The sequence below is a fragment of the Gracilinanus agilis genome, chromosome 2 (assembly GCF_016433145.1).
Source record: "Gracilinanus agilis isolate LMUSP501 chromosome 2, AgileGrace, whole genome shotgun sequence".
NCBI classification, from domain to species: domain Eukaryota; kingdom Metazoa; phylum Chordata; class Mammalia; order Didelphimorphia; family Didelphidae; genus Gracilinanus; species Gracilinanus agilis.
In genome coordinates, this window is record NC_058131.1 from 186,187,086 (window position 1) to 186,212,873 (window position 25,788).

General features: G+C 34.7%; 1 protein-coding gene across 1 annotated transcript in view; it reads right to left on the minus strand.

Annotated features, from left to right (window-relative positions):
- Positions 1–25,788, minus strand: part of MCPH1 (microcephalin 1) — a 306,661-nt gene that overhangs the window by 269,513 nt on the left and 11,360 nt on the right. Inside the window, exons 4-7 of the mRNA XM_044663596.1 lie at positions 11,812–11,899; positions 10,396–10,510; positions 7,895–8,035; positions 2,347–2,427 (exon numbers count right to left, since the gene is read on the minus strand). Coding sequence (XP_044519531.1) covers positions 2,347–2,427; positions 7,895–8,035; positions 10,396–10,510; positions 11,812–11,899 — 425 coding nt within the window. The remainder of the gene's footprint in view (positions 1–2,346; positions 2,428–7,894; positions 8,036–10,395; positions 10,511–11,811; positions 11,900–25,788) is intronic.

Consider the following 25,788-nt stretch of genomic DNA (forward strand, 5'->3'; position numbering starts at 1 on the left):
CATTAGGAAATTGGGAGATATTACTCATATTATCTACTTTTTAGAGGGCTTCACAAGGAAAACTATAAACCTGGAAGCATATATGATATATACTATTTTATACTGCTGTCAGGCTGATCCTAAAATATATCTCTAACTATGCCACTCACTTAACTCAAGAAAAGTGCTCCCTATTACATATTAAATTACGTTAAATTTCCCTGCCTGGTTTTAAAGACCTTTTAAAGTATAAACCCCTACCTTATGTTCCCTCTCACTACTCCAATCAGGCAGATCTCCACACTCTCCCTCAGATATTACTTTCTGGGTTGGAGTCCTGAAGTACCTGTGTTCAAACACCACCTCTAACCTTATGTGTTCCAAACTCTTTATCTTTTCTTACAGTGTTCTTCTGACTTGGACTGAAACTTTTCATTTATACCTAACCAAACTCTTCCTATTGCTCAAGGCCTAGTTCAAGTTCTCCCATTGCACTCAGGAAACTATCTCGGACTACTCCGATCCACACCAATATCTCCATCTATTCTATTCCTATTACACAGCCTCAGTGTTATATGATTTACTATGTAATGATCCTCTATCTTCTCTGCATTGGCTTTGCTTCTAATCACCTTTTATTGATATTCTATTTTATTCTCTGCAGCTGGGCACAAGGTAGTCATTTATACCTACTGATAGACTAAAATGATTAATATTCTACTTTAAGAAGAGGAGCCAAAAGGGCCTTAATACAAACTCTTTTCAAATCAATTAGATTTCCTAGAGGTTAATAAGCTTCGCAAAGTCATTTTTTTCTATTAAAGTTATCAACAAAATTCTATATTTTTAACTTGACCTGCTTGAACAATTCTTCACAAAGCTACTAAGTCTAGGCTATATCCCATATATTAAAGGTTAAAGCAAAACCAACTGAAACCTAGGACTAATTGCTTGTTAATAGGTTTAGGCTGTGAGAACAGAATATGCCTTAGATCTTTATTCTGTGCAATCTCAATTTGATAGAATGATTTATTTTGTTTCTACCTGCAAAGAAATTATTTTTACTTCTTCATAAGAATTCTAAGCCCATTTTATAGTTTGTTCCTGAACTGTCTGCTGTGTGAAATTAACAAAAAAATGTAACCCACACATGTGAGGGAGGGCATGGCTAACTGAAGCCCTGACTTCCTGAGTGGGATGGCAGAAGTCCCTTGTGTGGCAGATGATGAGGCACACAGCAAGCATGGTTGTATGCCTGGGTGTCAGAACATGTGACCTAAACCACCCAAACAAGAAAGCCAAGTAGGTTATTATCATTAGCCAAATAAGGAATGGGCCAAGTGGAAGCATGGGGTCTTTTCTTGGCACAACAAGCATGAGCAAGAACTCCTTTCCTTCTGCCCAGCCGCCTCTGATTTTATCTTTCCCATGCCACTGCTTATAAATGGGCTGAATTCAGGACTGAAGGGTCAGGATGGTTGGGAAACTATGATAGTTAAAGTACAACCGGTTATCATTTTCTTGCTTCCTTTTTCTCTCTTTTACTAACAAATAATTATAATCAAATAAACTCTCTAAGATTAATTTTAATTATAACACTTTAAAATCAAGGAATTTTAAAAATCTTGATTTACTGCATAATTTTAGCATTCTGAGAGGCCCTGGGTTTACTACCCTTACTGGGTATGGCTGAGTGCAGAGCAATATATCTTGTCCTATAGAGAATGCTTAAAAGAAAAGTCTTTTACAAATGACAAAAAACAAAAAACAAAAAAACAACCCTGTAACTGAGAAATCCAATCATCCAGAGGCAAACAAGGTTTCTTTCTTGAAGGAAAAGAAATAAAGAAAAATCCTAATTTGTCACCTCATTTCTAATATCTTGTCACTAATTAACATAGTTTAATAAGTTTCTCTTATCTCCTGGATTCACTAAAGATCTTTGTTTTATTGGATCCAAGCAATAACATGTTCCATACGTTCATTAAACATTATTCAAAATAATTTTTCCTTAGGTCTTCTATGGCTCTTAGAATCATACTGTTTAAACTGTGTACAAAATAGTTTATACAAGACCACAGGAAGAAAAAAAAAATTGATGCAGTGCCAGAAAGAAAACTCCTGGGAAAAAAACCAACTGGAACGAAAAAGGAAGGTTTACCTCAAGTAGTTTCTCATGACCTAGTTTCATTAGGTTTCTTACATTATAACCTTTAAAAGGGTAGTAAGAATTTTTGATATTTTTATCTTGTTCAATCTTTAGCTGAGATGATCACAGAAATGAACAATGATTCAAAGATGATCTGAGCTTAAACCTTAGGATAACAAGCAATTAAAAGAAATACTAATTTTAAAATAAGTGTTTACCTGAATATGAAGTGTTAAGTGATGTATTCAAAGATACTCCAGATGAGGATGGGTCTGAATTAAGAGCAAGCATTTGAGAAACTGAAAAATAAAATAAGCACTTTTAAAAATTACAATGTAGTCTATTAGAATATACTCATTTTGTCTGCTAACTTTATGTTTAACATCAAATTTTCTACCATTAACTAGTTCTGATGAACTGTTGTAGGTATTTCAAAGGATTTATATATTAGCTATTTTTCTGTAAGTCATATATACTCTAACCGAAATCAATTTATTCCTTGCATTTCAAATTCCAAACTTACCACAAAACAAGTACAAAATACTAACATCCTACCCAAATCTATTCCAGACAATTCAGCATAAATATTTCTGTGACCATAAAAAATTATTTATATTTCAATAAAGCGTAAAATCATAGAATCTTCAGAGTTGGAAGGGACCTTAAAAAGTTATCCTTCCCATCTGTAGGCAGAATCTCAAACAAATAAATTAAACCCATTCAAAACAATATGATTTAATTTGATTTGCCTTATTACATCCCATGGGCTGGCACTAATAATGGTCCTCTCTTAAAATACTGAAGGAGTCAGGAATCAAACAGGATTAACCAAAATGCAATGATGTGTGTCTTCAAAGATGAAGAGAAGGTAAAATGAGGGCATATAAAAGATTCCAAAGATGATTCTATTCACTAAGAGATAATGTGAAAAATAAGAAGGTACAGGAAAATAAAACTTAGGATTCTAGTTTCAAATATTCTAATTTGTAATATCTTATACTAGTTATGGGATGAGAGATTATAGAGAAGGTCACAGGATCATATAAAGAGAGTTGGAAGAAGTCATTTTATTAAACCCTCTCAATTTACCAAAACCAAAGCCCTTGAGAGATTGAATTGCTCTAAGTCATACATAGCAAGGAGCAAAACTGGAATTTGAACCCAGGTACTCTATTTTCCAAATTTAGTTCTCTTTCCATAAAAACCATGCTAAAAAAGTCTATGTTGTAGACAAATCCATAGGCATAAATTTATGTTAATATCTTGAACCTTGATCCCTACTTGAAGGCTTTCCCTCACCTATGACATATATAATCTGCTCAGAGCTTTTCCTCTTTTAGGGAATCTATGGAATATACCAAATACAAAAGGAATGGCTTCATACATTAAAAGAAAACCTTAACATTCAAAACCAAATGTATAACTGTGACATATATGTCATAATATAGGATTCACTGCTGACTCTTAGAAATAGCATTCCCCTTATACATCATCTCTAAATTGGTAACTACTTGGGAACATTGAGACAGGAAACATAAGTAGCTACTATGAATTTAAAAATGTTCTGTTTAGTTGTTTCAGTCTTGATTAACTCTTTGTGACCCCATTTGGGGGTTTTCTTAGCAAAGATATTTCACATAGGAAGAAACTGAGGCCAAAAGGGTTTAAGTAGTAACCCCTCTTACAGAGCAGGAATGATGTTTTCTAGGCCTAGTGATACATTCTAGCACAGGCTAGAAGTTTAAGAAATAAGAGATCTCTATATAGAAGATACATGAAAAGCAGATACCATCTAAAATTAGAGAAGGTACTGGTAAACTAGAGCACTGGGAAAGGCCTAGCTAGTGCTTGAACTTTGGACTGAGCTTTGAAGAAAACCAGGAATGCTAAAAGTTAGAGATGAGGAAGAAGAGCATGCTGGGAATGGAGTCGGTACAAAGGCACAGTAAGGGAAGATAGAGCACCAAGGGTCAAAAGCAACAATTAGATCTGTATGGCTATAAAATAAGATTACATGAAGAAGTGCAATGGGATCAGAAAAACAGAAAGGGTACATGCTGTGAAGAGCTTTAAACGCCAAGCAGAAAAGATTATATTTGATTCTAAAAGTGATATGGAGCCAATAGAAACTATTAGGGGAGGGAGAGGTAGGCAGATGTCAAAATGATCCAAGATAGACTTTAGGAAAATCATTTTGTCTGCTGCATAGAAGATGTACTAAAGTGAAGAGAAACTTGAGACAGGGTGGCTAATTAGGAAGCTCCGTGGTCCAGGCCAGAAGTAATGAGAGTTGGAATTAGGGGAATAGCTGTGGGTGGGGGGTACAAGGGCAGAAAGACAAAAGAGAGGGGGAAATGACCAGATTTGGCAACTGACTAGATATAAAGAGTGAGACAGAGAAATAAAAAGACAGAGACAGAAAGACCTTAAGAAATTAGAGCTTGATCTGTAGATCTGGGAGTTATTCTCTAGAGTTGATAAATAAGCCTATTGGACTTGATTAGATCACCAAATGACCTAAAAAGAATATAGAAAGACAAGAGAGAGGGCCCAGGACAGAACCTTAGAGGACACCTACAGTCACTGGGAATGGTCAGAGTTACAAGGAATGAGCAAGAGTACTGTCATGAAAATTCAAAGATAGAAAGTATCCAGAAAGAGAAGATAGTCAACAGTGTCAAATGTTGCAGAGAAGTCATAAAGAATGAGGATGAAAAAAAGGAAAAAATCATTTTTAACTCTTACCAGTTTCAGTTGAATGATGAGGTGAGAAGCCAGCCTGCAAAAGAGTGTAGAAGAAAGGAAATAGAGACACTAAATAAGTATAGATGGATTTTTTCAAGGAATTTAGCCAATAGGAAGCAAGATATAGGATGATAGCTAGTAGAGAAGGCAGTATCTAGTGAGGTATCTGTTTTTTAAAGAATGAGGGAGGCTGGGGTGAGTTTGTAGGCAGCAAAAGGAAAGGAATCAGCAGTAGCAGTAGTAATAATTATAAATAAATAACAATTCCAATAGTAATTTGTAAAAATAGCAAGGAGAAACTTAAACAAAAGAAAAAAAGGTTTCCCATAAGGTATCCATGAATGCCCTAGATAAGTGAAACAAGAGTTTAAAAATGAAAACAAAAGACTCTACAGGAAAGTTTTGATTGGAAGAACATATTAGAATACAAAGCGGTAACTTATTCAAATAATAAACTCCCTGAAAAATGCAATAGAACAAGCAGAAATGAACAGCTCCATGTGACTAATGTAAGCTAAAATACTATAACAAAATTACAAAGTTGGAAAAAAAACCCCATAAAATATCACCTGTTGACCTGAAAAAAAGGTCAAGAAAAGATAATTTTAGAATCAGACTCCTTGAAGATCATGATAAAAAACAAAGCTTGAATATATTTCAAGAAATCATTTAAAAAAATCCTATTCAGATCTATTAGAAACTCAGGGCAAAGTGAAAATAGAAAAATCCACTGAGCACCCTCCTAAAAAAAATACCCAAAAGGGAAATTTCAGGAACATAGCTCAAAATCTAGAACTTCCATGTTAAGGAGAAAATTCTGCAAGCATCACAGTATTCAAGTACTTATGAACCATAATCAGGATCATACTATATCTGGAAGCTGTCTCTATAATGAAAGAAAAGTCTGGAAAACAAATATTCCAAAATACAAAATAGGCTTACCACCAAGAATAACTTGCCCAAATTGGGACACTAATACACTGCTGGTGGAGTTGTGAATTGGTCCAACCATTCTGGAGGGCAACTTGGAACTATGAGCAAAGGGCTTTAAAAGAATACCTGCCCTTTGATCCAGACCACTGCTGGGTTTGTACCCCAATGAGATAATAAGGGAAAAGACTTGTACAAAAATATTTATAGCTGTTCTTTGTGTAGGCAAAAAATTGAAAAATGAGGGGGGTGTCCTTCGATTGGGGAATGGCTGAATAATTTGTAGTGATGAAGGGGGAAAAGGAGAAAAAGGTAGGGAAAGGAAGGGAAAGAAGGTAGCCAGGTAATTGACCAGGGTCTTTTTTTAGGCAGGCTAGGGAACAGATTAAATCAGGCTAGACTCCAAGGAAAGTTAGGTAGTTTTATTTACATTTAGGAAGGGAAAGTTTAGGAAAGCCAGGGAAAGTTAGAACTCCAGAATCTAGGCAGGGACCAAAGCTCTCCACCTAGGTTAGGGGAAAAAGGACGTCAAAATCCACACTTCTCTCCTGTTTTATTCTCCCTCTGACACCTCCCACAAAGGAAATGGGAGGTGTCAGAGGATGTTGCAGTAGAGTGTCCTGGGAGATGAGTCTCCCAGGGCTTAGGTCCACTTCAAAATGCACAATAGTATATGTTGGTGATGGAATATCATTGTGCTGAAAGGAATGATAAACTCCAGGAATTCCATGTGAACTGGAAAGACCTCCAGGAATTGATGCAGAGTGAAAGGAGCAGAACCAGAAGAACATTGTACACAGAGACTGATACATTATGGCACAACTGAATGTAATACTTTTCTACTAGCAGCAATGCAATGATCCCTCAGGACAATCAAGAGGAACTTAGGAGAAAGAATGCTATCCACACCCAGAGAAAGAAATGTGGGAGCAGATATGCTGAAGAAAAATATATGATCAATCACATAATGCAATAGGGATGTGATTAAGGTTATGATGTTAAAAGAATCACTCTACTACAAATATGAATAACATAGAAATATGTTTTAAACAATGATAACCTATATAACCTAGTGGAACTGCTTGTCAGCTTTGGGAGAGGGGAGGAAAGAGTGGTGGGGGAGATCATGAATCATGTAACCATGGAAAAATATTCTAAATAAAAATTTAAAAAAAGAATAACTTGCCCTCCAAAGCTGAGTATAATCCTATAGGCAAGAAAAAAGATTTTGAATGGAACATAGAACTTTCAAGAATCTCTAATGAAAAGATCAGAACCAATTAGGAACCATGAAATACACTGAAGTCTAGATTAACCTAGGAAGATAAATTTATTTAAGCAGATAAGAAAAACTGTGTGATGATGCGATGCTATCAATATAATAGGAGGAGAAGAAACAAATGTCCCTTTAGAACCTTGTTTTCAAAAAAACAGAAGACCTATACTGGCTTAAAAATCTCCTGAGATTTTTAAGAAGGTAAAGGAAAAGGAAAGTAAAAGAAATATATTAGTGTAAAAAGGAAGAGGTGGCAGAACCTATTTCTCATAATTTGGGTGTATAAGAAGATAAAAACAAGGAGGAAACAATCAATGAAGCAGATATTCTATGAGCCTCAGTTTTATATGAAATGCACAAAAGAGAGTTGAACAAATACAAACATTAACACACACATTTGCTATAGAAACATATCAAACTCGATAGAAAAAAGCATAGGGGATAGAAAAAGTTAAAAGGAAGGAGAATAACAGGGAAGGAACAGTCAAAGAATTAGGTAGAGGAGTTAGTAATAATGATGTCAAAAAAAAGAGGGCCATTGAAACATTTTAAAAATGCACAGAAGAAAAGGGAAGGAAGTTCAGAAGGAAGCACAAACAAGTAAGAAAAATTTGAAAGTAAATGATTTCATATACATATTTTTTGAAAGAAAGAAATATGAAATGGAGTCTCAAGGTTTCATATGCAATCCTTTTATGTGCTGTTGTGGACATGCTCATTTTGGGGATAGAGAATATAATTTTTAAAAAAGAAAGAGGGTTTTACCTCCCTGTTTCACTCACCCCCTTAAAAAGTATAAAGGTGAAATTACTTACATGTAGGAGAAAGATTTTCCCTCTTATCTTTCATTTCCTGTAATCTCTTCTCCATTGCATTGCACTGATCCTTAATTTTAGCATTGGGGCTATACATCAATGAACCATCAGCTTCAAAGAGCAGAACTGGTATATCATTATCTGGAAGATAAAATCAATAAAATTTCTATTTTAGACACTTTCACAATTAAGGACTGTGATGTTATCCAAGGATACATAATAAGTGATATAAGTGCATATTTCTTAGAATTAGATTCTCTCCTTCATTCACTCCAATTCATTTTTTGAAGGGCAATTTTTTAGTATTTTTGATTTGCTACATTTATTATTTCCTGCATGACTTTTCCTCTATAATCTCTTATGTCTATCTACAACTTCTGATTCTGTTACTGTTTTTCTACAGATATCTCCTACTAAATTAATTAATTTCTTACATTTCTAATTTTATTAATGTCACCTGTTAAATTACAAATTTATTCTAAAAATTAACATCCCTGAAACATTGTAATTTTGGGTGACCAATATCTCATCTCCTCCAATTTGTCAGATTTTATGTCAGAATCAAAAGTTATTTCTAAAGATGTAAAAACCTCCACTAAGGACATTAACTGCAACCAAATTTAAAAGTCATCATGCTGGACACTAACAGTTAATACAAAAACAATTTAATAATTTGCTAGTAACTATTTTCCAGCAATACAACATTATGCAACAATCAGACTTTTCAATGTTTAGCTGTCATTGTCTCCCACACAATGACACATAAACAAAATTTGAAATTAAATACCAGTAAGTGCAAATAATGGGAAATAGAAAAAAAAAAGGAGGCAGCTGGTGAGGTGAAAAGAAGAGCAAAAAGTATAACAGTGAAGTAGCTTAATATTAAAAAAATCTTTAGACTAAAAATCAGGAAACCTAGCATCTAACTCAATTACTCCATCTAGCTTCAGTCTTAACAGCTCTAGGTTTTAGTTCCTTCATCTGTCGAATGAAATTTCCACGCTGATGCTATATGTTAATTATAAATATATAATAGAGCTGGTTAATATGGTGAAGTAGAAAGGAACTGGATTTGGAGTCTGAAGGGCAACATATATCCTTTCTCTCAGTTAACTTCTCTAGGCCTCCATTTCTTTAGCTATAAAATGAAGGAATTAGTTTAAGTTTCCACTCTAGTCCCTTCCAGTTCCAAACCTTATATAGTCCTAAGTGAGAATGAATTCTTGAAGTTGGTGGAAAAACAGCAAAATATATGACGTTTTAGGGACTGTTTCCTTTATAAAAAGTACAATGTATGAGAAAAATCGTATGGAATTTAAGATAAGAGTATTTTTTAAAAAGTCTTTACCTTCCATCTAGAATCAATATTAAATATCAGTTCCAAGGCAAAAGAGTAATAAAGACCAGGCAATTATGGTTAAGTGACTTGCCCAGGTCACACAGCTAGGAAGTATCTGAGGACAATTTTGAACCCAACACTCTCCTAGCCACCAAACTGTCCCTAAGATATAGTATTATATTCTCTTTTTTGGGCATTATTTAGTGACATATAGAGAATGACAAAGTATCACTATTAACACTTTTACTTATTGATATTTTGAGTGGTTAAAGTTTTATCATAAAATCCTCCCTACATTATTTTGGTTTGTTGAAAAGTACATTATTTCCAATAATTTTCTAAATTTTTCCCAGAACTTTCCAATTGAAACATTAATAATTATTTTTTGAATCTGACCATCCAGCAGGTTATAAACCTATCTAATTATGTTATCTTTTTCTCCTCTTTCCAACTTCTCCTCAAGAATGGAAAACAATAATAATTACAGTCAATATTTATATAGTACTTTAAGTTTTATTAATATATTAATATAATTCCCTTCAGTGGCCTTGTGAGGTAGATACTATTATTATTTTTATTTTACAGATGAGAAAACTGAGCATAGGAGAAGTTAAATGACTCTCCCAGGCACATACAACTAGTGAGTGTCTGATGCAAGATTTGAGCTCCATATATTTCTGACTCTAAGTCCAGGAATCTATTTACCATGCCACCTAGCTATCTTTATGTCATAATCAAATACTTTGCTAAATTCTAAGTAAACTATATCTATAAGCATTCCCTTGATCTACTAGTTGGGCAATCATGAAAAATGGAAATAAGATTAATCTGGTATGACCAATTTTTGATGATGCTATTTTGGCTTTTTTTGTAATCACCATTTCTTTTCCTATATGTACTAGAATGATCTATTCTAGGATTTACCAGGAAATAAAGTCAGACTATCCAGCTTACACATGACAGACTTTTCTTTTTCTCATAGAGTCGTTCCTCTTCAATTCTACATGAATCTTTCAAACATCACTAAAAATGGCTCTTCAACCTACATGCCAGCTCTCTTACTATGCAAAGATGTAGTTCATTTGGACTACACTCTAATGACAGTGGGCTGTCTGAATTAACTTCAAAAACAAAAGATAGCAAATTATAAAATTTAACTTACCTATGGATGTTTTTTGTATATTTAGCTCATTAGCCATTTTCTCAATTTTTTTTTGAAGTCTTCTATCATTTTCTGGTGTTCGAGGAATAAAGTCTTTTGGTTGCATGCATTTTCGCTGTAAAAAAAGGATAACATTAAATACAACTACTATATAATAGATGATTAAGATAAAATAATAACCCTTTGACATGTCTATATAATCTTTCTAAAGCAAGCATGTTATTTACTGAAGTGATTATGAATCATTAGATATTGGGTAATTATAGGTATTCCTTTATGTTAAGGAAAGAAATTATTGATATGGTTCATGGCATGTTATATTTAAACCTTTAATGGTTGTACTGTATTCTTGAACTAGGCAGAACATTTTTGCAAGAACAAACATAAGATTCACATTAGTTTTCAAAGGAAGATTAACACAAATTATAAACACCATGTGAATGGACACATTTGCACATTACTATCCATAAAATCACTAAAAAAATGGATGGGAGATGGTACAATTTTTTTTTCCAACCCAAGTGACCCACAATTTTATATATTGTTGTTGCCTGTTTTTGACTTGTCTTATTCTCATCTTTCCCATTAGATTCTGTCTTCTTGTAGAAGAATTAAATGTTCTTCTTTCTGTGAAATTCCCCATAATGCCTAATATACATTACACTTTGAGTACTAAAATAAGGTCACCCTCTACCTCTGTTTACTATTCGGAGCCATCCTTTAACCTAGAGAAACACTGAGAAAGGAGAGTGTTTTGTGATGTAAGAAAGGATACATAAGGGAAAAGTAAGCCTTGGTACAGAGAAGATGTTGTCACTACAGGAACCCAACCAGATAATAGAATTTAAGTGTTAAAGATTCTTCTTCACCATAATTAGCTGAAGGATTACACAGTAGAATATTCGAGGTAGCTCCAAATCTTTAACCAAAGAGTTTTGGTTTAAAGTAAAATAAATGTAAGGGAGAGATGGTGACTTTTTTCTAAAAGAGAGTTCATTAAATAACTTTACCATACTGGCAAAAAGTTCTTGCTCTCTATTTATTTTAATAATCAAGACATCTTAAAAAGTCCCTTCCCTCCCTGGATTAGGCTCTCCAATTTAAAAAAGCAAAGGAATGTGACAAAAAAACAAACAGACAAACAAAAAACACCTGAGAGAAGTAAGAGATCTCTGTCTAATATTTGTAGTAATACCTGCTGATACTAGTTTTCTCTTAATCATTTTATCTGCCACAGCAACAGCCCTCCTGCCCCTGGCTCAAATCAACAGGAGATCAAAAACAGAATATTCAGAACAGCTTTAAACTAATTTAAATCATGTCTAAATATGTTCTCTGTGAATAAAAATGTGAAATGAGTATGCTCACAATAACAAGAAGTATGCAAATTCAAGATACATATTGTTATATACTCACTTTCTTTTTAATTAGACTTGATAATCCTTCATTAGTGTTGATTGCAGGAAATAAAGACTCATCAACACGTATACCAGATAACCTGCATCTGTACAATACATTTTTACAACAAATTATTAACCTTTAATGAAAATGAGTTTCTATTACATTCACAATGTTCAACTTGCAACCATAGCAATTAAAGCAATACAAATAAGGTAGGATGGATAGAGAGAACAAGTCTCAAAATCAGAAAGACTTGTGTTTCAGTTTCAATTCTGACAGACAGTAGCTGTATGATCTTGGCCAGCTCAACTAAGTTCTCAGTACTCTAAACCAACCATTGTCAAAGTGTAGCCCAGGACACTTGAATTTCCCAGAAACTCAGGGGAGTCTGTGAGGTTAAAATAAATTTCATAATAATACTACGACGTTGCAGGGCAGGTAGGTGGCACAGTGGATAGAGCACCAGGCCTGGAGTTGGGAAGATCTAAATTCAAATTTGGCCCTAGCTGCATGACTGCAAAATAAAGCTGCAAACGTGAAGTGTGAACTAAAATCTTGACTGCAAAATTGTACGTTTGCTTAACAAATGGAAGATTTTACAGACATGGCTGGCCTCTACAGACATGACTTGTATTCATCTGATATAAACACCAACTAATAATCAAAGATGTCTTATGTAAATGTTTGGCAATAAGCACAAACGGTGCAGAAATACTCAAAGTATTGAGTAATTTAATTTTATTTTCTTGGCCTATCTTTAACCAACTCTGTTGACATTTATACTGATGGTGCAAAAGCAATGGTAGGTGAAACAATGCCTTAGCACCAATCAAGGGAGTGACTAAAATGTATGAGTCATCATTGCATTCTTCACTTAAAATGTTTCAAAAATGCCAATTTTATTTTAAAATATCCTTGATGAAATGATAAAACTTATTAATTTTAATCAGGTCTTAATTTAACCCCTGATGATACTTCTTTGTGTGATGAAATGGGAAGGCCACATAAAGCAGTTCTACTGCATACTGAAAAAAATCCTTGTGCAACTGTTTGCACTTGTGAGCTAAATGAGCCACTTTTTTTCACAGAACAATATTTTTCCTTGAAGAACAACTGACAAACTAAGATTACTTAGACTTCAGTATTTGGCAGACATTTTGTCAAAAATGAATGCAAAGGACTTGTCACATTGAGGAAAATAATTTATACTATTTATTAGTTTCTTTCAATAAAATTCAGTATTTCAAGTGAAAATTGGAATTTTGGAAACTTTGTATTTATCACAGAGTCTGACAGTTTCCTAATACTTAAAGATGTTATGATAAGATGGTGGTAATATAGATATATGATGAAACGTGTCAACATTCGGGAGATTTCATAATTCAGTAAACCAATCTTTTCTAAATGATCAATGCATGGTATTATAAAATCATGCATAGATAAAAAATCTATCCAAAGAATCTCATCAATCAAACTACCAAAGGTAAAGTAAAATATAATACAGAGTACAAGAAATTTGTTGATACAGTTTCAGATTCAAAATTACAACTAATTTTTAAGAAACAACCATTTATCAAGTTTTAGCATAGTATCAAAGAAAATCAACCACTATTTAAAGAGACTACTAAAATATTCCTCTCTTTTTCATTTACACGTGTGTGAGGCCAGATTTTCTTCATCAACTTCAACCAAAACAATATAGTGTAACAGATAATGCAGAAGCAGATTTGAGAAAGCAACTGTCTTCTATTAAGCCAGATATTAATGAGATTTCCAAAACATAAAACAGTGTTATGCTTCTCACTAAAATTTGTTGTTTTGGAAAATAGTAATTTTTCATTAAACTATTATTTACATTAACATGAATAGGTTAAGTTATTTATATTTTTTAATAAATTAACTTCTTAATTTGTATCAGTTTAATTAAATGTGCTGTCAAATTGCATCAATAGATATAATAAACACAAACACAAGTTTCTTGTGGTCTTCAATAATTTCTAAGAAATTAAAAGGAGTCCTGAGATAAAAAGGTTGAGAACTGATGTTCTAGGCAACTCTCTAAGACTAAAAATTGTAAAGAGGGTTAGCAGAGAATGTTCTTAGCAAGGAATTCCCAACACCAATGAAATCACAGGGCTAGTCACTATTATCATATAGGTTATTTTAAATGCTTCCTTGAAACAAATATTTGTCACTAATTACAATTTGATAGTAATGCAATCCTCTAGAGCAATATATGTTACACATGTGTGTGTATACTCACACATACATTTCAAGATTAGTAGTTTGAACTGATTGAAACAGTGGAAGTTTTAATACATCAACACACTCAGGTAATTTGTACCCCAAGATTATCAGAGAGTTAATGTCATTCATTATTTAAATAAAGGTATACAACCAATTAAACATGTCAAAACTAAATTCTCTTTTACTAACATCAGTTCCCTCTAAACTCCTCTACTTTCTGTTAATGAATGGTACTATCATTCTACAAAAATCAAAATCTTAAGAATTATCCTTGATTCCTTCCTTTTCCTAAGCAAGTTCATCAAATACTGTCAATTCTCTCTTTGCAATCTCTCTTTTCATTCCCTCTGTCACTCTAGTCTAGACCCATCATCTCAAGTTTGTAGAACAGACACCATTCCACCTGCCTAGTCTCTCTCCCTTCTATCCAAAGGTGAAGAAATGACATTTTCCTAATTGTTGGTGGTAACTGTGTTTGTTTCTGTATATGTAAACTGATATAAAAGACATGGATTCAACATTTTCCTCTTAGGATGTTAAGGTAAGCCAAACAATTCCAGGAAAGTGCATTTAATCAGCTTCTGTCTATCTGACTCAACCTTGTAATTGGGAGGGGTAAGAAGAGGGAAATCACCTATGAAATTGGGAGTCAGATTACATAGAATCAAAGAAAAAATATATGATGGGATTTTCATAAAGAAGTATAGCTACTGGTCATATTAGGATGCTATACTAAGATATGAAGAGAGCTTTTAATTAGCCCAAGAAACTGTGCTGAACACACAGTAACAATTATCTTAGGAAAATATTATCAGATCTTGTTAAGGAGGTTAAGGAAGAGTGCTGAATTTACAATCAGAAGAGACTACTCTTTGAATCCTTCCTTTGACACTTAGCTATAAACCCAAGACTAAGTCATTTGATTTCTATAGTCTCTCTTTCTTCATCTTCAAAAATATATACCTACTTTACAGGGTTGGACTTCAAATCATAGACTCTTCTAAACCAAACTCCTCATTTTGCAAATGAGGAAACTGAGGTCCAAGGAGATTAAATAGCCTCTCCAGAATTAAAGTATTCAAGACAGGAGCTACATTCCTGTGTTTAAATTCCAAAGTCAGTGTACTACAGATTAAATGAGAAATATGTCAAAAGCACTTTGCAAGGGGAAGATAGTTAGCACAGTAGATAAAGGACTAAACCTGGATTGTGGAGGATCTGGATTCCAACATAGCCTCAGATATTTCCTAGCTGTGTGAATCCTGCACAAGTCATTTAACCCCTATCCCTTACTGTTCTTCTGCCTTAGAACTGATACCTATTCTAAGAGACAAGGTAAAATTTTTTTAAAAGGACTTGCAATCCTTAAAATGCTATGTAAACGCCAGGTTCCTGTAACCTAACAATACAATGCTCTGAGTTTCTCTTATTTTACTTTATTTTCTTTTCCCCCCATCATCCTTTGGGGAAAAAAAAGAACTACAAATTTTCTGCCTCAAAGCATTTATGCTAATCAAGAATTGGGAGCAGCAGTAGAGATGTGGCAGAGAAACCTAAGAGCTTTAGGATGCAAGCTTAGTAGAAAGTAAAAGAAAAGAAAAACATACATAGGGCTGGGCTGAAGTATGACTTTGAAAATTAGTTCCCTTCCTGTCTGATATCCTTCCTTTATATTGTCACAGGTACCACTGCCAGACTAATATTCCCGGAGCAATTCTACATTCAACACTCTCTGCTCAAAAATCTTTCCAAATACCTACAGGATTTGAAGTCCTCCCCAACCTAGCTTCTAGCTATGTCATTCCATTTTTCTATTTCTCCATGTACAACTATTCCAAACAAACTGAACCACTCTGTGTTCCTCAAAAACAACATGCATCCTTGCATTCATGCTTTTACTCATACCATCCCCCTACATAAAAAACTCCCTATGTAAATCTCACCCATCTTTAAAGAACTCGACTAAAGATATAGTTTCTTTTGACCAGTTATACTTCCAGCCCTTAAACAAAACATCACCCATGGCAGATACTCAATAAACGTTTTTGTGATTACTGATAACTAAAAATTATGTTGGAACCACACTGCCTCCACTATAATGCTATAACCAGGATTTACACAGAAGGATGCTTCATTATCAATTTTTCTTCTCCATAATGAGTAGATTTATAACTCATCTTATTTTTAGATGTTTCATTTAAAACACAATATTGAACATTAACACAATCGACTAAACATTTGAGACTTTTACATCATAAATGTCTAATTTAAATGCATAAAGCATAACTTTTTAATCACTCTAAGTTTATACCAACATTTTTTCTTCATTATTCATGTCAATAAGTTTTCCTCATATATTTTTTTAAAACCCTTACCTTCTGTCTTAGAAACATTGATTCTAAGTGGGAAAACAGTAAGGGCAAAGCAATGGCATTAAAGGACTTGCCCAAGGTCACATGGCTAAGAAGTGTTTAAGGCCAAATTTGAACCCAGGACCCCCCATATCCAGGCTTGGGTCTCTATGCACTAAGCCACATGGTTTTAACATGTAACCTATTATTCTAGTTCTGCTTTCACTGATTTTTATTATTTTATAAATTTCTTCATAGTCTTCATATTTGGTAGTCAAATGGGATTATAGTATTCCACTGCACTATTTCTAACAATCTAATTACATCTCCATTTTTAGATATTTAGGTTACATTCAGTTTTTGCAGGGATATGATGTTGCTATAAAAATCACTGATTAGACAGCTCTTTTTGTTGTTCTTGATAACACTTTCAAGGTATTTAACTTACAACTAAATTATTAGATACAAGTTTATGACTATTTTTCTAACTTTCACCGTGTAATTGCTCCCCAAAAGGATTCTACAAGTTTGAAAATTCACCAGTAATGAATGAATATATCCATTTTTTCCATATTCCCTCCAGAGCTTGGTTTCACTGCATATAAATTAAATCCTAAGGTATAGCTCAAACAATTATGTGTTTGCTACAAGTAAGATGTGATACTCCAGTGCAGAGGAGGCTAACTAATGGAGGTATTTGGGAGATACAGAGGAATAGGGTCATATCATGGTATATTCCTTTTATAGAAAATGGTAGGTAGACAGAGAACTAACTATTTCCTTTACAATGCAATTCAATCAAACACTTTCTACTACATTCAAGATACTGAGGTAAGAATTGCAGGAATACAGGAATGTACTAGAAATTTTCTCGCCTTGAGGAGTTTACAGTCTAGCAACTGATTCATCAGTAAACATTTATTAAGCGCCTGCTATGTTCCAGCTCATGTACTTGGCAATGGAGATAAAAAATAATGAAATAATTCCTACACACAAGAAGCTTACATTCTAACAGAGAAAGTAGGTGTATCTAAAAGTATATACACTAATTGATATCATATTGCTTGCTTTCCCAATGGGCAGGGGAGGGGCAGAATAGAGGGAGAGAATTTAGCCATCCAAAATTTTAAAAATGAATGTTAAAAATAAATAAGCAAAAAAAAAAAAAAACCCAAAGTAAATACAAAAAGAATGAATCCTAAGTAGGTAAATACAAAGTTTAGGAAGCACAGTACTAATAATAGTTGGAGGACAAGGGAAGTGTTCATTTATAATGTGGTGCTTGAATTGTATCTTGAAGGAATAGAGGGTTCTTTGAGGCAGAAGTAAGGAAGAAGAACATTCCCAGGATGGGGAATAGCCAGTGCAAATATACAGAGCTGGGAGATGGGACAGCACATGTGGGGAAACAAAAAAGGACAGGTTGGTCGGCTTGAAGAGCATGGAAGGAGGAATTCTGTCCATGGAGGTGGGAAAGATAGGTTGGGGCCAAGGTGATGGTAAAGAAAGAGCCCGGAAGTGGCAAGGAGGAACAAGGTGTATACTAACTCTCCTTCCAAGACAAGTTTGTGAGGGGACATGAAAGAAGGCACAGGAAGTACCAGAAAGGATGACCAGTGATACAGTGTTGTTGCTATGGGTTAATAGATGGGAAGAATGTGAGACAAAGAGGGTTAGAATGAAGGGAAGTTTGTTCACTACAGACTAGGAATTCTAGAGGGCACAGAGGAAATGGTGGGCAGGATGGAGTTGAGGAGGATAAGAAAGAAAGAATCAGAAGTGGGGGGTAGGGTACCTCTTACACTACAATTTTAACTGATACAATAGTTGCCTAATATATAATAACAGACTACTTTTTTTGTATGTGAAAATAACATATGTAACTACCCTATTAAGAATGTTCTCAGAGTTGTTTTTCTAGTAGGAGGAATGGCATTACTCCAAATTAATTAAATTATATTGCCTAGTCCTTGTTATGAACAACACATATTTGCATGCTGGCTGGCTAACTAGGGGAAAAGCTAAAAGCAAGTGCAATAAAACTATCTGATCCATAAAAGGGATTGAACCTACAACTTTGGTACATTGTTATTACATAGTAGCTATAACTAAATTGTACAATCCTGACAGTTTTCAGGATATTAGTTCTTAAATCTTGAAAGAGCAATATTTTTTATTTTTTGCTTTCAAGTAAACACTGGAATTTAAAGAAAATTATAATGTCAAATGTACTGATAGTTTATTATCCAATATAGTTTAAAATTTTTCTGTTATTGTCCATTAAAAAGCATATTAAAACAAACTTCCCTATTCCCCAGTCTCATCAAGATCATTGGTATTGTGCCATTTTGGGGCAACTAGGTGATGCTAGAGCAAAGAGCCTGCAGTAAGGAAGACCCGAGTTCAAATTCAGCCTCAAATACTACGTTTTATTTAAAAATTAATAACATGCTCTTCTGAGTCAAATTTACGAGAATATAAATCATTCTCCAAATTGATGAATGGTTAAAGGATATGAATAGACAGTTTTCAGATGAAGAAATCAAGGCTATATAAAATCCTAAGGTACCATCTAATACCAACAATCCTAAGGTACCATCTAATATGTATCAGATTGCCTGATATGACAGAATAGAAAAATTATAATAGCTGATGGGGATGTGGGAAAACTGGGGCACTAATGCATGACTATTGGAGTTGTGAATTGATCCAACAATTCTCGAGAGCAATTTGGAACTATGACCAAAGAGTCTATGTTCCAAAAAGATTTTTTTAAATGGAGAAGGACTTATTTGTACAAAAATATTTTTAGCAGTTCTTTTTGTGGTGGCAAATAACTGGAAACTGAAGGAATGTCCATCAACTGGCAAATAGCTGAATAAGTTGTAGTATATGATTGCAATGGAATACTACTATGCCATAAGAAATGATTAAAAGGATGATTTAAGAAAAACCTAGAAATATCTACATGACCTGATGCAAAATGAAATGAGCTGGACCAGGAGAATATAGTTCACAGGAACAGCAATATTATTTGATGAACACTTATGAATGCCTTAGCTATTCACAGCAATACAGTGATCCAAAAGAATCCTCAAGGACTCTCTTGATGAAAATCACCATCTGCCTCTAGAGAAAAAACTGAAGGAATCTGCAGGCAGACTGAGACATACTATTTATTTCTTCACTTTTGTTTGTCCAAGTTCTCTTTCACAAAATGACTAATATGGAAAAATGTTTTATACTATTACATATGTAAAATCTCTATCAGATTGCTTGCTGTCTTGGAGGGGAAAGAAAGGGAGGGTGAGAATTTGGCTCAAACTTAAAAATAAAACAAATGTTATGAAAATTGATTTTTCACATAGTTGAGGAAAAAATAAAATATTTTTTAAAATGTGTTCTTTAGTGATTTAAGTTAAAGACAGATTTCACTAAACTTCTACTTTGCTACACAAATTCAATACGGTAAAATCTTGCCATCTAGTGGTCAAAATGAGATATGTCAACAAACATATGATTCTGGCTTTTATTTCAGGATCAGAAATATTTAAAGAAGCAAGTTGTACCATTTTTAGAGTGAAATATGTTGAACCATGTGAACTTTCCTACATAAGTCCCTCCTCATTCAGGACCACCCTATCCCACTTCATTTCCAATTCTGAATTTTTACTTCAGCCCTAAGTGACTAACATTTCAAGTGCTTTGTGAGATTGGTGATATGATGAAAGCCTCAAACTACTCCTCAGATCTCTATTACTACCCATCTATAGCTATTCCAGGTAGGCTAGTCTCTTCAAATCTTCCTAATATAGTACATTTATTCTCATCCAAAATCTTTTGTTCATACTCTCTCCTTCCTTCTCTCCTAGTTTAACCCTCTCCCAGTCTATATCTTAAATTTCTATCTTATTTCAGGGTTTCCAAAGTGCATGATATACATTGCAATTGGCCCTCATAACAATCTTTTGTAGAAGGCAATGCAATCATTACCTCCATTGTATAAAGAAATTAAAACTCAGAGGCAAAGTGAATCACCCAAAGGCACAAAGCTAGAGTACAGTAAAGCTGAGCTTCAGGTTAAGTCTTGTGACTTCAAATCCATCCCTCTTTCCAAGGAAAATATTTGTTTTTCATAATTAATTGATACATTTTAAAAATACTTATTAGCAGATGGGTCTAACTCATATCTTGCCTGTTCCCTCATTTTACCTACCTTTAAGTTATATTTATCTCACTTTTTAAACTCCTAAAATATATTCTGTGAAAACATAGTTAAAATATTATTCAACAAAATTTGTCTTATCTTTTTTCTTTAATTCCATTGCACTTAGACAATTAAGAGTAGCAAAGTAGGTTACAGATACTTGTTAACTGAAATAGAGATAAAGAAGGCAAACATTCCAGGAATGGGAGTCAAACTGTGAAAAGGCCTAGAGCAACATTTAAGTAGGTCCAGTGTGGCCAATGTGAGTTTAGGTGGAGGAAGAGTAAATGCCTGGCTTTATATACAAGCCTGAGGATTTTGTAACTTTCACAATAGTAGCAAACCTTTTGCAATTTTGTCTCTCCCAGTTTTGTGCCCGCATTTAAGGATAACAATCAGTCAAAGTTCTCTACTGTTTTATCTTTCAACATATGCAAAGGAGAAACCTTGTTGAATAAGAGCTTCAGAGGTGCTTTTTTGCTTTACCAAGACTTAGCAGTAGGTCCCCAGTACAATGGGTGGAGCTCTCATGGGGAATTAATAAGTAGATATGGACTTGCATTATGAAAAGGTATGAAGGTATAATATGCATCTTTGGAGGGGATACCAAAAGCAATGGGACCAGATATCCATCAAAGCAATTATATTGCTTAATGCTCACAATAGTAGGTAGGACCAAAAAACCAGTTTTAAAGGTAACAAATTGGCAGTTTCTTTCCTATGCTTCCAAATGCAAAGAAAAGACACATGCTTGACTCCTTGATCCATGGTTTTCTCTATATATCCATAAACTTGGGCCAAACTGATTTTGAAGACCACTTCTTCCAGGTTCATCTTTCGAGTCTAGTGAAAGAACATCACTATTGCTTGGTAAGTCACCTGTCCTATCCATTAAAAGGGACTATCAATTTTATCTTGTTTCTGAGCTTGTCTGGTATTGCTCCCAAAGTCAGTGGAACAAAATAGGCCTCTAGTGACACCTAGTGATCTTATATATTTGAAGTTCAATTACTCTGAATATCACAGCAAAATGGCTAGGGATTAAAATTAGTCATTTATTTTGTAAAATCTAGATGCAACTGGAGAAATAGAATGCTAGACTTGAAGTCAAGAAGACCTGAATTTGAATAATTTTTAAAAGTTATTTATTAGCTGTATGACTCAGGGGAGGTCCAGCTTTTCTTATCTTGCTTCCTCATCTGGAAAATACTTGTGGCACTTCTTTCACAAGGTTTATTGTGAGGCTCAAATGAAATAATTCATTTAAAAAGCATTTTACAATCCTTTAAGTCCTATGTAAATGTCAACTGGCATTATTATTCTTTCACAAACACTTTTTGCAAGAAAATGAGTTAAGTATTTTTATCTTAAATGCCAATAAACTTTAATAATGTCATATTTTAAAAGCCTTACAACTTTGCCTTTAGTCAGTCACTAATGAATAATTTCCATGAAATAAATTAATCTTTTAAAATTATAAGTATATTCTCCTCTAAAGGAAGGGAGAATTGTCTGTCACTTCTAGGGACTAAGAGGTTAAGATCATGTTAACTGCTGTCTAATTTTTTCCTATTGTAAACATCTAAAAAAGGATGCCATAGGGGCAGCTGGGTAGCTCAGTGGAGTGAGAGACAGGAGGTCCTAGGTTCAAACCCGGCCTCAGCCACTTCCCAGCTGTGTGACCCTGGGCAAGTCACTTGACCCCCATTGCCCACCCTTACCAATCTTCCACCTATGAGACAATACACCGAAGTACAAGGGTTTAAAAAAAACAAACAAAAAAAAAAAGGATGCCATACCCAGAAAACCAACTATTTCTTTACTAAAGAACCAAGAGATGTTGACTGAATTAATAAGGGTGGCAAAAAAGTGAAATATTCACTGGCTGCAGACTTTGACTATTATCTCAATTCTGCCAGTTAAGTGGAAACATTCATGGGAAATGGGAAGTTGCAAGCAACAGAAGTCAAAGTCTTTGAACAGGAAAAGGATTTCAGTCTGATGGAATCACGTAGACAGCTAACATGCAGAACTCAGGTTCAAAGATAATGGTACAAGCTTCTAGCCAGGAAAGGACTAAGTCTAGGATAGTATCTACTGAGCAAGACATATTATAACGTCATCTAGTGCTTTTAGGAAAATCACCCAGGCAGAAGGGGTTGGGACATGTATATTTGAAAACTTCTCAGGCTGAGGGCAAGTACAGTAGTATGACTTTCTAGTTTGCATTCCCATAGGATACCTTAGAGCTGAGGTATCAAATTCAAAACCCATTGGCTACTTGATAGATTAAAATTTAATTGGCAAATGTTTAACAAAATATAATGCAAAATAGATAATGTTCATTTATGGCTAAGTTCAACGTGCAGGCCACAGGGATCCATTTCTTTTTGAGTCTGACATCTTGAACAAGTCAGATCTTAAGTCTTCAAAATAAATGCTAGCAGAGGTGATTTTCTATGAGCTCTGTCTGATATGAGCCATATTTGTATCCCAGAGTCACTAAGTAAACCTGTTCCTATTTTGAGTTTATGTACCTTTATGTTTGCCAGTGAATATAACTCTAGGTTTAGAGGTGGCAGGAATAATATTCTCAGACTATTTGTATGGAAGCAATGAGCTTGCAAAGTTCTCCCAAAGAATGTTAAAGCTTTTCAGATCAGGAAGGAGCCTCTAACATAGGGATAATTTAATAATCATCCTTATCTTTCTCCTACTTCTCTTTGCATTTGGAATTTTAGAACTAGAAGAGACTTTTAGAAACTGTCTGGTCCAAATGAAAACAAAACATCTTATAACTCTTCTTACAATGAACTGACAGAACAAATAAAAAGAAATTCCAATTAGTTGGTATTGCTGCTACCAACAACTTTAATGAAGGTTCCTAGGATCCCAGATCTAGAACTGGAAGGGATCTCAAGACCCACATGGGTCTCAGGATTTCCTCTGGACACTCCAAACTCCAGAAGTATTCCAGGCCAATAGGAAAACAGGAAAATTCCTTTCCTTCCTTGCATTCTTTTAGTGCTGAGGAAAAGGTGACCAATGATAAGGAAAGATGGAAAGACCCCAGAGAGAAATATTCCCCTTGGATTCTCCCCTAGATTTTGAGATGGACATAGATATGCATCTCCTAGTCATACTCTGATAGCATTGAGCTATATGTAGGACATCTAATTGACCCCTAAAATATTCCAGGTCATCACTTATGTCTTCAGGATGCAAAACAATGCTCCATCCCTGGTCAGGTGGCAAACATCCTCCACTTCTGCCTACATATTAATATTATCCCATCTCCTTATCTCTGGTCACATAACCCCTGTTGTCTAAAAGGAATAAGAAGCCCAGAACCCATCGCCTTTAGGAAGCAGTGTCTACTCTTGCACCTATCTCCAGACCATTCAACAGTGCTTCCAAATTAATAAATTATTCTTTTATTTAAAAAAAAAGAGTAACTGCATCCAAACCTCTCAATTTATAGGTGAGAAACCTGAGGCCCAAGGAAGTTATGGTAGTTGTCCAATTTTAATATAGGCAGTAATTATCAGAAGTGAGCTCTGATCTAGGACCTTTGATTCCAGAGTTAGTTTACTTTGTACTGTATCACACTTGAAGTATTGTGAAAATAAAAGAGAATTTTCTCCATAAATTTTTTTGATCGTGAATTTTTATTATTCCCTACTATAGAGGGTACAATGGAAGGAGCACTAAACCTGTAGTCAAAGGATTTGGGTTTAACTCCTACCTCTCAGTGACTTTGGGCAAATCATTTAAATTCACTGAACCTCAATTTCCAGGTATAAAATGAGGGCAGGAAGAAGAATTAATGTCCCTTTCAATTTTATGTCTATAATTTAATGATCTTCTCCTGAGATCCTTTTACTATTAAATTTCTTGATCCCAGAAATTCTCAAGACACAAGTCTATGTACTAGCCTGAGGCCAATGTTGAGCAGTTACCCATTCTTTATTTTTTTTTAAACCCTTAATTTCTGTGTATTGGTTCCTTGGTGGAAGAGTGGTAAGGGTGGGCAATGGGAGTCAAGTGACTTGCCCAGGGTCACACAGCTGGGAAGTGTCTGAGACCTGATTTGAACCCAGGACCTCCAGTCTCTAGGCCTAACTCTCAATCCACTGAGCTACCCAGCTGCCCCAGTTACCCATTCTTAACTGGACTAGTTCAGGAACTCCCAAGTCCATTCAGTAGCAAACCAATCAACAAAGATATGCAAAAACTTATAAAGGAATGCCAGGTCCTAAGGGACCAGGAAGACCCATTCCCTCCAGCAGAAACAGACAGAATAACAATGTAGCAGATCTATATGGCATTTTAAGAGCAAAGTAACACAATGGGGTGAATCCAAACTCAAGTTCCCTAATGCTTTCTGCTGACAGCCCCCCCCCCCCCCAATTCTCCCTGGTAAAACCTTCAAGCAGATTAGAGAATGGATTAAGTTTTTATTACCCCGGCCAATTCTAAACAGAGGGAGTGGATCTTGTTTAGTGTAACTTCAGGAATGGAATGGACATTAATGGCTATTCCCAAGCTCCAAAGTTGTTAATGTACCAATGGGTTGGTTCTATGACTATGGTATTTTCTCTAGCTGCCCCCTAACCCTGAAATGTTCTCACCGGTTTGCTCAGACTGCTGACATCTCTGGCTTCCTTTAAGTCCCAAATAAAATCCCATCTCTACAAGAAGCCTTTCCTAAACACTTTTAATTCCAAAGCTTTCCCTCTTTGAATTATTTCCTATTTCTCTTGTACACAGCTTGCTTTGAATATATTCGGTTGCATATTGTCTCCCCAGCTAGACTGTAAGTGCTGACTCTTTTGCCCATTTTCATATATCCCCAGAGCTTAGCACATTGCCTGGCAAAAAGTGGAACATAAAGGTTTATTGAATGCATAAATATTGAACAACTCTGAAGAATCATGAGTTGACTATAATTATCAATAACATCATATATTAACACCATTAGCATTATGTTATTTTATCTGTGTGGTTGATCCAGACCATAAACCCTATAATTTCCATGCCTCAAGCTGCCTTAGGATATATAGTAATGGTTTAAGCATTTACTATGTGCCAGGCACTGAGGAAGGAAGGAAGGAAGGAAGGAAGGAAGGAAGGAAGGAAGGAAGGAAGGAAGGAAGGAAGGAAGGAAGGAAGGAAGGAAGGAAGGAA